Here is a 13,014-nt window from a genome sequence, read left to right as displayed (position 1 = left end):
TGCAATAAGACCCCTGAAATGTGCCTGCTGTGGACGGAGGGTCCTCAGCTCCAAACGTTCCTCTTTGCAGACCCACTCCTTTGGGGCCACTCTACTTGATGATGTACAGGCAGCTTAAGAAGCTGCCAAGCATTTTATGAAGGGGTGAAGACAAACCCAGTGAAGACACCACTGATGGGTTGCAGCAGCCAACACAAGAGACTGACCACAAAGGGCCAGGCCATTAGAATGCTCCGTACTCTGTTTTGCAGAGGGAAGTAGCCGGGAAGGTTTACCTGGAACCAGTGGATTACGTTTTGTACCGAGGTCCCCGCCGGGCAGCGTGCCGCCTGTGCATCTACTCGGTCCTGAAAGGAAACGAGCGCATTGCACAACAGGTTTTACCTGACAAAACAGGGTAGCCAAGGCTTTGTCCTTCAGAAGGACACGGAGGGCCCTCTGCGGATTTATTCCTACACGCCATGTTTACGTTCTTCCAGTTCAATCCGAAGAGCGTAGACAAGACGCTCTTGCAGGTCTCCAAGCAGGCACAAAACTTGGAAAGGACCAGCTCACCCAAGGCAGCGTGTGGAAGAACCCTTTGGCGCGAAACATCTCCTCTCAAATGGCAGATCGCAGGCCGATACTCCGCGCCGGCCTTTCTGCCCGGTGGATCCCGTGGTGCTGTGCCCACGTCCACCTCAGCTTCCCGCGCTCCAGCCCTCGGGGCTGGGGCTGACAGAGGAGCCAGGGGCCACCGGGAGCCTCCTGCAATTTGGGGGAGAAGGAGGAGGAGGGGGAGAAGAAGGAGGAGGAGGAGGAGGAGGAGGAGGCGGAGGCGGAGGAGAGCCGAGGGCAGCAGCCCCCGGGCTGTCCGTGCAGGGGGAGCGTGTGCGCGCATGCGTGCGTGTGCACAGGCGGGTGCGCGCGCGGGGTGCGCGTGCAGGGGAGGCGGGTGCGCACGCAGGGGCGTGCAGGGCAGTGCGCGCGCACGCCCGCGTGGGTGTAGGCGTGGCTGCACGCCCGCCCCGCCTCTCCGCCCCGCCCGGGGGCGTGTCGGAGCACCGCCCCTCCGGGGGGGGGGAGGCGTGTCTGCGCGGGGGTGCCCGCCCCCGAGCGGGGCAGGGCGGGCCATGGCGCGGGTGCTGGTGGTGGGCGCGGGGCTGACGGGCAGCGCGTGCGCGGCGTTGCTGCGGGGGGCGGCGCTGGGACGCATCGTCGTCTGGGACAAGGCGCGCGGCGCAGGTGGGCTCGGCGCGCGGGGGCGGGGCGGGGCGGGGCGGCGCGGCGCGCGGGTGTCTGACCGGCTGTCGCGCAGGGGGCCGTATGAGCACGAGCCGCAGCGCGCGGGACGCCGCCTGCATCGCCGACCTGGGCGCGCAGTACATCACCCTCGAGACGGAGGGCGCCGAGCCGCGCCGCAGGTAAGCCCCGCCCCGCCCCACGCGCGGGCGGCCCGAGGGGAGGTGCCCCGGGGGGGGGGTGTGGGGGGGAACGCCGTCGCCACGGCCTGTGTGAGGGGCGGCCGGGCCGGTGGCGGTCCGCGGGGTCGGGGCGGGTTCGGTGGCCGAGCGGCCTGCCCTGCCCAGCCCAGCCCACAGGCGTCGCGGCTCGACGCTTTTCACCCGTGGTCAATCAGCCCGCGGTAAGAAACGCGGGCAGGTGCGTCCCTGCTGCCTAAATCCACAGAGACCTCTTCTTTCAAGAGCTGACAGGCCTCAGAGTCGCCTAAACGCTATGCGGGTACCGGGAAGGCTAGGTATGAAAGAAGAAGCGTGAGGTGGCTTGTCTGTGTGGGGATGTGGCGCCTGTGCCCTGAAGAACAGCGGTGGCTGACCGCGGGGACAGGGGTGGGTCACGCTGGTGGGGCCTGCTGGGCACACAGGGTGGTTCGCTGCAGTCCTGGGAAGGGGATGGTGGTGTAACAGCGATGTAAAAACACGACATTTATGTGGAAATCGGGGAAAAGGCAGGTGTGTTTCGGGCATCTGCATCCAGTTGCTGGAACTTTCCTGCACTGCGTGATGGTAATGCTGTTTGTACCGATATTCGGAGCTTTAAGTAACTGTCGCGTATGCTCCCGCCACAGTTAGTCCTGAAACCTTCAGGTCAAACTGCTAACAGTTCCTGTTATGGGCACGGTAGGTAGCCTTGGTCTCATGTAAAAGGCCAGCCCCCAATACAACAGCAAGGTAGTTTCTCATTTGATAGCTGTGGTTCCTGGTTGGGCATAGCCTGGCTTGAAACACAGGTTGTCTGAGGTTGTTAAAACTGTTCTCTAAATTTGAGAGTTAGGCCGGTCTTAACTTTAATTGTGAAAAATAATAACAGCTGCCGTTGGTTTTCATGCAATGTATTTTCATCTCTGTGTCATTTGTTCCTTTTAAGCTTCTGTGAGGAACTTCTGTCTCATGGTATCTTGAAACCGCTGACTGCACCCATTGAAGGAATGGTAGTGAAAGAAGGCTCGTGCAATTACGTGGCACCCCAGGGCATGTCCTCGGTTGTCAAGTATTACTTGAAACAGTCAGGTAATTTTTTAGATGCCTTTGTATGAAATGAAAAGTTTTAATGATTGTGTTTTTGATGGCATTCTTCAACTGTCTTTCAAATTTAAATCTCCAATGAGAATGTTCAAGTTCCTTGTTTGTTTATGTATGTCTTGAAGCTGCTTAGATGGATAAACATGTCTGCGAGCTCTATAAATTTCCAAGTCCTGCAAGCGCTTCACTGACTTCTGCACTGCTGCCATATAGGAATCTGTATAAAATATAACATCTGTAGGATCAGGGGCCAAGCTTATACTTATGCTGTTGGCTTTAGCATATGAAAGTTGGACCTAACACAATTAGGACAGAGATAATTTAGTGGGAGTGAGATCATGGTTGAGAAGAGATTTGAGTTGCAACCTGAATGAAGTGAGTGTTTGGGTGTTTTTTCACAAGTGTGTGTTTAAGTTAACTGTGCTGTTTAACTGAGCAACTGGGAACACAGTGGTGAGCTACATCCTGTGTTTCGAAGAAATGAGTGCTTATGCAGTATGTGAGCCTACTGTGTTGAAAGTGCTTTAGAAAAGTCTGAAGGAGAAGATCATGTGCTAGCTTAAACTGTGTAACTACTGCATTAGGTGTAATGTGGCAGAACCACTTGTACAGTTTAGTGACTAATTTAACGCTGGTTTGAAAAATGTTAGCTTTATGAGCAGTCAAGCTTTGCTCCTTTCATGTGATTGGTTTTGTCTTTTTTTTAATTAGCTTTTTTTTAGACCCTAATCTTGCAAATAATTAACTACATTCCTGTCTTCTGATATATGAGAGATGTTAATAGGGGCAACGCTCTCTTTTTCAGTTCCTGGGGGTGTGATTTGATTGCTTACCCTATGCTGCCTCCTGTGCTCATCGGATTTCACTCTGAATTGGTTCAGCTCGCTAAAGCCACAGTCAACTAACCTGACAAAGAGAGCAGCTGGTAGTTTTGCATCTGTTTGCTGAGCTGAATCATCTCAGAGAGGAGTGAGATGAATACCAGCCCTAGCACATGGGAGTGATGGGATCTTTTCAGCTGATGAGGATCCCCTCTTTTAATGTCATATGCTGGCTGTTAAATTGATTTGACCTAATTTGTGAAGCTTTGCCCTAAGACTGTCTGTGTGCTTTGCTGGTTGCAAGTAATCCAGTTACTAAGGGAAACTACTCTGCATTTTTTCTGTGGAATTCACTTGCATGTATTAACTTCTTCTTCCAAGCAGGTGCAGATGTCTTCTATGAGCAGCATGTAACTTGCGTCTCTCTCCGAGATGGGAAATGGGAAGTCTCCAGGAAAATGGGACCGCCGGAACAGTTTGATGTAGTTGTTCTCACAATGCCTGTTCCGCAAATTCTTCAGCTGCAAGGTGACATTGTAAACAGTAAGTTCATACCTCAGAATTGCAGGTATCTAGCCTAAAATGGCAATTGAGCGTCTTGTATAGCAATGAAACACTCAACCATCTGAGCTGTCTGTTAATTTCCACCAGAATAGGGTGAATCTGAAAATGATAGGAGGTAGGTAATTTCGAGGCTGTATGTGTGGTGCATGAGCAGTAATACCTTGATAGCAGAAATATCTAAGTAGATGAGTCAATTTTTAATCTGATCTTTAATTTTTTGCTGACTTCTAAAACAGGACTTGTCTTTCTGTGACTTGAAAATAGTTATTGAATGGGACAAGAGCCTCAGCTGGTCCCCGCATGGTGGTTTCCTTGTTGCTATCTCTTTGTTGACACATCATACTGATTTTCAGTGCTGCCATTGGTATGTCTGCAGTAGGGATGACCCAGAGAGTATGACTTGAATAACAACTGTGCTGTGGGGAGAAACCCTAGGACATTTCAGTGAGCCTCAAATCGTATGAAATGCAGGGGAGGAAAAAGTCCAGATAAGAACTCTTTGGTCTCTAGTTTATAAGATGAAAGACTCTCCAGCTTATTTGCTGTTTCTGGCTGCCCCCTGGGGGTTGTATTCCCCAAACATAAGTAAATCTCAATTATCCTTTGGTGATTTATTGGGGTGAATGTGTTAACAGTACCATGGAGGCTTAGAAAGAGCCGCTCAGTGCTGTGAAAGAAGTGTAAGTTCAGCTCTGGACAAGTTTACTAGCTTAGGTGCATTGTCTCAGGTGTGAAGCTTCCAGGGCCAGCTTCTCTCTGAAGTCAGGCTGATGAATCCTGCTCACCCATGCAAGCTCTGTGCACAGCCAGTGTTTGTCCACAGTGGGCTCCCAGCAGCATTGTTTCTGGGAGGTCTGGTTAGCTGAGGTGCTGCCAAGCCTGTGAGCAGATTCAGTGTATTTGCCATGAGACTTGATCCTTGCAGAACAGCCACCGTAAGGATTTACAGAGCAGAGATCTTGATGCAGCTCTACAGGAGATGGCTCTGAGGGCTGATGCTGAGCAGAAGCCAGGAAATCCAGCCAGCCCTGTGCTGACCCTGGCAGAGCCACTTGAATTGCGCTGGGCTGTGGATTTATCACCTCAGCTGCAGTGTTGTACCAAAGGCATGCTGCATCTGGTTAATAACCTCTCTTTGAACGCAGCATGCTGGCAGCAGTACAAGGGCATCCACGTGGCTTGAGTAATTTCTGGTCAGACAGGGCTTGTTGCCTCTCTGCTGCCAGCTCCTGAAGTAGACACTTTAAAATTTTGTGGGTTTTCTGCTCTGTGGTTTGTACAAAAACCACCAGTGCTTGAAAGATGAAGAGCTGACTTTAACACTTGGCTCCTTGTGCTCTGCTGTATCTTGGATTTTAATATGTGTGTTCATGTGAGTGTGATTTGGAAGCTGTCTGTTAAAAGATATCAGAGCAATAGATGGAGGTGGTCAGAGTGCGCTGGGCTGCTAGGGTCTGTTTGAAGTTACTTCGTAGTAACCAGGACCTGTATGAGGGAAAAGAAGAGGATGGGGGGCAGGTGGAAGGGTAGTTGGCAAGAGGATGTTGAACTATAGCACAGTGTCTTAGGGTAGCAAAGGGAAGATTGATGTCTGGTCATGGTAGGGAAGAGAAGTATTTTCATTACAACCTCTTATTTTAAGCTATGTGCCTAAAGAGATAAATATCCTGTAAGAACAGGACTTCTCTGCTATTTGTTGTTTTCAAGCTCTCATTTCCCCTGTCCCTTTACCATGGAAAGTAATGGTTTCCCCACTGAATTTTCTTGATTAGTGAGTATGCTCTTTTACTTCATACTCTGAATCAAGTGGGCAGGGTAAACATATAGACATGCTTTTCAGAATGACATATTTTCCTTTTAATAGCCACACGTGTACTGTTCTGCTATATCAAGATGTGATAAACTAATGTTAAAAACAGTGACTGGTCACTAACTGAAGCATGGCTTTGCAAGCATTAGAAAGTAAGAGGAATGTGATGTATAACAACTACAATGGGTTGGGCTGTTCCCCTGTCTGCAAGGAGAGACATCATCTCAGTTTTTTGTTAGGCTTATTATGACAACATAGCATGGAATATTGCTGGGAGATGTTTGCAGTCACAGCTGACTCTCAAGCTACTTCAGTTCTGTTAGCTCAGCTCACAGCAGATGCAAAGCCTTAACAGCCCAAACAGTACAAGCGTGTGGCGACAGGCATAACGAGGTGTCTCTTTGATTTGCTCAGTGGTGTCATTACTGGGGTAAATGACTGTGGGGGTAGGCCTGGCCTATCCTGTCCTTTCTAATGGTGGTCGATAGTGAGTGTCCTGGGAACAGAAGAAAAGTAGAGGTAGTGTGTAGTGCTGTTTTCTCAGAGTCTTCCCAAGGTTCCTGTAGTCTGCATTCTCAATCAGAGTTGATGTCTTTGCAAATTGTTTTTCTTGGGGTAATTAAATCCTTTCATGTCCAAAAAGTGGGCAGGTCCCCTTCAGATGCACTTAAGATGAACGGTTCATTTCACTTGCTCTTGAAGTGCCAGAACTGTCAGGTGCTTTCCATAACATCCTTTTCTTAATCTTCTGTAGAACTGCAGGATTAACTTTTACCTGAGGGAACCCAGCAAGTTTTGTCTTCTCCTCCCCATTTTTCTTCCTCTTTCTGCTTGTATCCCATGTGAGACTGGCTTCTGGATTTCTAGCCAATTGTTAATTCTTCATCTCTGTCAACAGGGCTGACTCCTCATAACCTGGAGTTCCTTAGCATTGGAGCTGTTGGCTTCTTTACTACTGTTTCTTTAGGTTAAGAAGTGAGGGGAAAATTGGTGAGGAGAATGTAAGGAAGGTGTTTCAGAGCCTGAACAGGGTGTAGATTTCAGATCCTTTTTGACTTAGAGAGGGCCAGGGTACGTCACTGTATCTCTAAATCTCAACCTTATATTCATTGCATGTGAAAGAGCTGAGTTTTGCAGACAGAGAATGGGGGTTTCCTGGATCCACCTCTCAGGATTTAAGATGTAATATCATGTTAAGCTTAAGGTAGTTAACTGTGTACAGCTGCTGAAGGGCATAGTCATCCCTTCCCTTCCACACTGACGCTGTCCTGCTTTTGCCCCCTATGCCAGCCCTTGTGAGTGGGTACCACACTGGGAGTTAGATCTGCTCCCTGTTTTGACCCAAAACTGACTCTGATGGTACAAATGAACATGTTAGTTTTCACTTGGCTATGCAAGCTCATCTGACTTGTTGAGTGACTGCCTGGTCGCCAGTGTTAGCCTGCACATATGCTGAGGCTGCTTCCTTACCTGTAGAGCAGTTCAGTCATCTGTATGCTCAGGTCTTCCAAATCCAGAGACAAAATTTGGTGATTCTAATGGAAAACATTCCTGGTGTACAAACTGGCAATTCCAGCTGCTCCTGGAAAGGGAGGTTCCTGGTCCCTGTTGCAAACTTCCCCCTCGTTGTGACTCAGGGCGGGAGGAATAATTTTGCTGCTGTGCTCATGCTGCAGCTGAAATGAGGGATGTGCAGAGCTGGAGGAAGGGGAGGGCTTTCTCCATCTAGCAACAGCAGCCTGTGTGGCCAGCTCAAAGGTCATATGTAACTACTCTGAGACTGCAAGCGAAGGACTTGAAGTGAGAGGGGGGCAGGATTTAGGGGTACAGCTACCTTAATTGCTGATCCTGAAGGCCTTTATTACATAGAAGACAGGCGTTGAACCTAAATGAAAGATGTGTCTTGGCTCCTTGTGGTAATATTAATCTCAGTCACTGTTGTGATTAGTGATGAGCAGCACCAATGGAACGAGCTTTGGCCATTTCCCCAACAGCCCTGTTTTTGACTGTAACTAGCCTTTACTGCATGCCCTCCTTTGCTTTAGTGTATCATCCCTACTTTGACAGCTCCTTAATCAGAGACGGCTAGTTTAAAGATCTTCCGTATCCTCCATAGTTTTCCTCCACTTTTCCGATCTGAGGTTGCTCTCTGAGATGCCTTTTCACATCAGTTTTGCTGCACACTGGAGATTGAACTGCTAACTGTGGACCCATGCCAGGTTCCATTTTAGCCACTTAGGTATAATTGGATCTATCAGTTCAAAGCCAAATGAAGTTTTAAAAGGATTTTGATGAGGGATTGTTAGCGTTAGTGTATAGATAAAGGCTGTAAAATAAGTGAAGGTGCAAAGGAACAGCTGTGTGAAGTAGGTGATACTTTGATCCATTAGCAAATATTGGAATTACCGTTTGATGTTTGTGTGTAAAAGAACCTGAGTTGGAGAGTTCAAATGACTAGCCAGAAGTGGTAATTCACCCCTTGCAGGAATTCACCATTTTCTTCTTTGAGCCTTGTGACTGACTCTGTCACATCTGTACTTTCCCCTTGCTTGAGAATCTTTAACTGTCTGAATATTGTATTTTTAAGCAGTGGTCCCATAGATGATTGCTGTAAATATGCAGTATGTTTCTTTAATAACAGTTTGGACACCTATGCCCATGTTTTCAGAGACGTCTCCTGAAATTTAGGCTTCTAGATTTGTAGTTTGGTTCTTCAACAAAAGCATCCTGCACATGGCTGTGGTGCGAGTACCTTTTCATTGCAGAACTGGTGTGTGTGCCTACACTGGACTATGTGAATGGCCAGCACCTGGCAATTGAGTTAGCTTAATGTAGGTGCCTTTGGGTCCAGTGGCTGATCTGCTCTTTGATTTGCAAATGTTAACTTGTATCTTTATTTTGATGTCTTTAGGACATCTTGATTTGGACACCTTTAATATCCTGTTGCAGAAAGCAAATGAGGTGAGGCTTATCAATTTGAAACAGACCAAAATTTTACCTTCATGAGATGACTTACTAGTTCTTGGGTTTGTGTTTGGCTTTAAGAATGAAGACTGCTGACAGGGGAAATCACAGCCTACTTGAGCGAGGTCGTCTTTGGCCTCCCAAGTCTTTTGAAATAATTTTCATTTATTTATATGATACTCAGAGAATTAAGGTTTTGAAATAATGACCCTCCCAAATTTTATGTTCAGTGGCGAAGTTTCCATTTTAATACTTAAAGCTCTGCAGACTAAAGCTTTTGTTAGGCTGATTTATTAGTTTGTGTCTTTTTCCTGTTCTTCAACCTTTTAGATGAGCCAGAACATGATGTCATTCTGAAGCTGTATACATTTAGGAGGCGGCAGAATTAAGTGGCCTTTGGCAACCTAGAATTATCATTTTAAATGGACTGTGTGAGAAATGACTGTTCCAGAATTACTTCTGAGTGTAAAGCCAAAACTTAGATTAATGGAGAAGTTAGTGTGTATATACACCTTTATTTATATGTATATAAAAAAAATATGTATATATACACACACATGTATGTCTGTATTTCCATATATATTTTGTTCTGTTTACTTGTATTCTTTTGTTTGGTTTGTTTGTATTTGCTGAATTTGCCAGCATTTATCAATTCAAAGGGAGCAAGGAAGGAAGTGGCTTGCCTGTGGCCAATCTTTTTAGATTTATTCATCTTAATTTTCAACCTTTATTCATTCCTTCTTCAGCTATCTTGCCCAAATAGACTTATCAGTTGCATATTTAGCAACAGCAGAGACAGAAGTAGTAATAATGCTGCTGGAAGTCATAAGCTTTGAAATAAACTAGTAAAGTTGTTGAATTAGTAGTCTGTGAAACAGGCATTCTTAGGGCTCTTTGATCCTAGTATCTGATGCAATTATTCTTTGCTGATTTGATTTGGTTGATTTCCATCCAGAAATTGTATGTGTCCTGTGTTTACTTGAAGTTACAGTAGAATTACCAAACAGAATTAATCAAAAGAAAAAAAGTCTTTTGCAGTGTCTTCATTTCCCCCCTGCTTTCCTTTCTTTGCATAACACGCAGTATGTGAAGAGTTAGTAACTTTCTAAGCTTTTAAGGTAGCTGAGTAGTAGTATTGGTTTGAGGCACAAGGGAAAAAAGGTTGGCTCCTTGCAACATGTTTGTAACAACAATAGGTGGCAGCAATCAAATGATGTTTAGGACATTCAGCTTGATAACTAAATTAAATTTAGTGCACTTGCTTGTATTTGGGCTTTAAATATTTTGGTAGTAAATATTGTGGCTATGTGGAAGGTAATAGGAAAATGAGTAGGTGTTTCTGAGTTTTGTAATGTAAATTCTGTGTCAGAAAAGGAATAAATTTGCTTAAAAGCAGGATCTTTGCAAATGAAAGGACTAGATTTTACAAATGTTCATCATCTAATAGTATTTCAGACATGCTGGACTGTTACATTAGCTGCTGATGTTAGAAAAATCCTAGATTTATATACCAGATTCCGTATGATTGCTAAGCAATATAGTCCTTTTCTGTGCATTTTTAAATCAGATTGACAAACTCTTTTATCAGTTCTGTTTTTAGTAGGACATTTGGCAACATGGAAATTAAGGATTGCAACAATTTGCATTAGTCTTTATCTGTGTGTTCAGAATGTTTTCATTAGGTTGCTTTACTTGGAATTTAAAATTACAGTTCCGCATGTTTAATCCACTAATAAAACGCAATGGCTTGGCTTTTGTTTCAAGCCTGACCTATTTTTTTTTTCCATCTGTGTGAATGTCCCACATGTTTTAAATAATACAAGCGCATGAGAAGATACAAGTAAAATATGACTGTATTTACGTAGGGAGTCTTTATAACGTGAATTAGGAAAGCACAACTCTGATAACTTTTCATGAGTCCCAAGTTCTTGCTGAGTGAATGTGTTTAGTTTTGGATAGCATAATGATAAATTCTGAATTTTGTAGCTGGAGTTCCAAGCAATCTTAGCAGGGCTTATCCAGGCTTTGAGTTTGCTCTCATTACCTAACATATCTAAAATGTCTCATGTAAACATGTACACTGATTTGTTAGTTACTTATCAGACCTTAGAAGCTGAGGTCACACTGTGCAAATATTTGTGCTTTCTGGAAGTACAAGTAGTTACTAGTTTTGCATGAGACTAGCTGTTGATATTAATGTGCTTTAAAAACCTGTCACTCCTTTGTCATGGAAGCATCCTAGTAGTGAGGTTGTGATAGCAGAAGAATGTGTGTTAGTAAAATTGGGCCATACATTCTGATAGAAGTGCTAGAAGCTGTTGTCTGGATTATCAGTGCCGCAGCAGAAACGCGGGGTGTCTTACTCCGTAGTGAAATGCTCTGTCCTTGCCTGTGGGAGAGCTGTTTGCACGATGCAGCAGGACAGAATACAGCTCCCCTTAGCTGTAACCTTACGATGAGCTGTTCTCTCTTTCACTTCTGACTGTGAATTTCACCTGTGATTCTGTGAATGGCATCCTGTCCCTACCTCTTACTGCTAGTGTCAGCTCCACCTCTTACCTTCCGCTGCAGCGTTTTGTACCCTCCTATGGGGTTGTTTTCGCTTGGTCAGGGAGTTGGATTAGCTTGTGGAATGGTGTGACAAGCATAAGAAAGTAGGCAGAAAGGAGACTACACATCTGGGAGCAGAGGAGGGTCTAAGGAGGAGCAGCACACACTTGTGTGTTCAGCTACCACTGAAACCACTACGTCAGCCTTTAAAGCAGCAAAGCTCTTCCGTGTTCTCTGCCTTCTGCAGCTCAGGTACAACCTCCCTTCTTAGGGATTACTTTTTAAAAAAAGGCTACTGGGACTGGAATTGCACATCAAGAAAAAAAAAAATAAATCAAAATAGGCCATGTGTATTCTTAAGGGTGTGTTTGACTTAGGTGTTTCTTTAATGGACTTGTTCTGCAGTTATTAGTTGAACACATTGAAAGCCTGTTAAAAGTCAAATAGGCCACCACACTGGCTCCAGTGACCCTGTTCATCTAAGAAGTGTGAGGATTAAAGCCGATGTGTGTGAGCATGAGAGGTTTGAAAAGGAGGATGAAATAGAATATATATTAGATAAAGGGCTGCTTTGCATTTTATTGTTGTCAGGCAACACTGCCTGCCTTTGGTAGAAAGCTGAAACTTTGATTTGACAGATCTTGGAGTAAAACAGAAGAAAAAAAGCAAGATACAGTGCTGGAAGAGGAAAGTATGTTGCCTTTTGTCTGCAGACTTGGAGGGAGTGGGGCAGCTGCTTCCCACTCCAGGGGAACTCGCCTTAGATCCTTTGGCCAGACCAGGATGACAGCTCTTAAACAGAAACCCTCCAGAGGGGTCTCACTCTCTCACAGCATTTCTTTTTAGTGCCTGGTAACGTTGCAGAAACATTTCTTCCAGCATTCTCTATTACTTGTTCTACCCTACCTCCAGCAAGTCAGCACAACTGTCTGTGGGACCACAATAACGCAGTGTCGTCGTCCCCCCTGCCCCCCCAAAAGGCAGGGGAGTTATTTTTAGCAGGATCAGTGGTGTGATGTTCAGTTCACCATGTGGCCCACAGACTTGCTGGCACATTATGCACTTTCAGCGAGGGTAGGAGAGCAGCACAGGGCCTGTGCAGGTGATTGAACTGTATGAGCAAAGAAATGCTCATGAATCTGTGGTTTGAATTCTAAGCTTAGGTTTCCTGTGTAGTCCCAGGAGAGATTCAGAGCACCTGCACATTAAAGTGGCAGCAGATTGTGCTGATTTAGCTAAACTGGTTTTAAAAAAAGTTACTTTTGACGTGTAAGGCAGTGGTGGTTTTGTGTGTTGACACATTTAATTCAGCCTGATCTAGCTATCTGTAATTACTGTAGCCTGGACATGCTTCTCTTCCTGTCCCTACTGCCTATGCTGGTTGGCAGAGTGCTTCAATACCAGGGGGCTTAATCACAGAACTTTATTTAATGCTTGTTTAGCCTCTTTATGTCATGCAAGTAGTGCATCTCAAAATAGAGAATGGGACCCCAGGAATATCGGGTCAGCTAAACATAAGCTCATGTGTGTATGCACGTTGGGTTTTTTTCTAAATAATAAAGGTGATGGTATTTGAACACAGGACATACTTGGAACAGAACAAATAAATGCTCTAAAATTTGTTTATCTCAACAATAAACACAGATACCTCTCAGTTTTTCCCAACAGCAGACCGTCTTTGGTACTGTCCAGGGATTGTGTTTAGAGAAATCTTTCCAAAGCTGCTTTTTGCCATGAGCCTAAAGGGGGCGGGGAAGTTCCCTGCCAAAAAATGTGACCAAAC

At 45.5% G+C, this 13,014-nt stretch overlaps 1 protein-coding gene across 2 annotated transcripts in view; it reads left to right on the top strand.

Annotated features, from left to right (window-relative positions):
• Positions 1–1,112: 1,112 nt before the first annotated feature.
• Positions 1,113–13,014, top strand: part of RNLS (renalase, FAD dependent amine oxidase) — an 80,692-nt gene continuing 68,790 nt past the window's right edge. The window contains exons 1-4 of one of the 2 annotated variants that reach the window (XM_049810199.1): positions 1,113–1,224; positions 1,298–1,403; positions 2,368–2,510; positions 3,728–3,886. In XM_049810199.1, coding sequence (XP_049666156.1) covers positions 1,113–1,224; positions 1,298–1,403; positions 2,368–2,510; positions 3,728–3,886 — 520 coding nt within the window. Of the gene's footprint in view, positions 1,225–1,297; positions 1,404–2,367; positions 2,511–3,724; positions 3,887–13,014 lie in introns of both variants that reach the window. The other variant, XM_049810198.1, reaches the window with a different exon arrangement.

The sequence above is a fragment of the Accipiter gentilis genome, chromosome 9 (genome assembly GCF_929443795.1).
Source record: "Accipiter gentilis chromosome 9, bAccGen1.1, whole genome shotgun sequence".
NCBI classification, from domain to species: domain Eukaryota; kingdom Metazoa; phylum Chordata; class Aves; order Accipitriformes; family Accipitridae; genus Astur; species Astur gentilis.
This window is presented reverse-complemented; position numbering and strand designations above follow the sequence as displayed.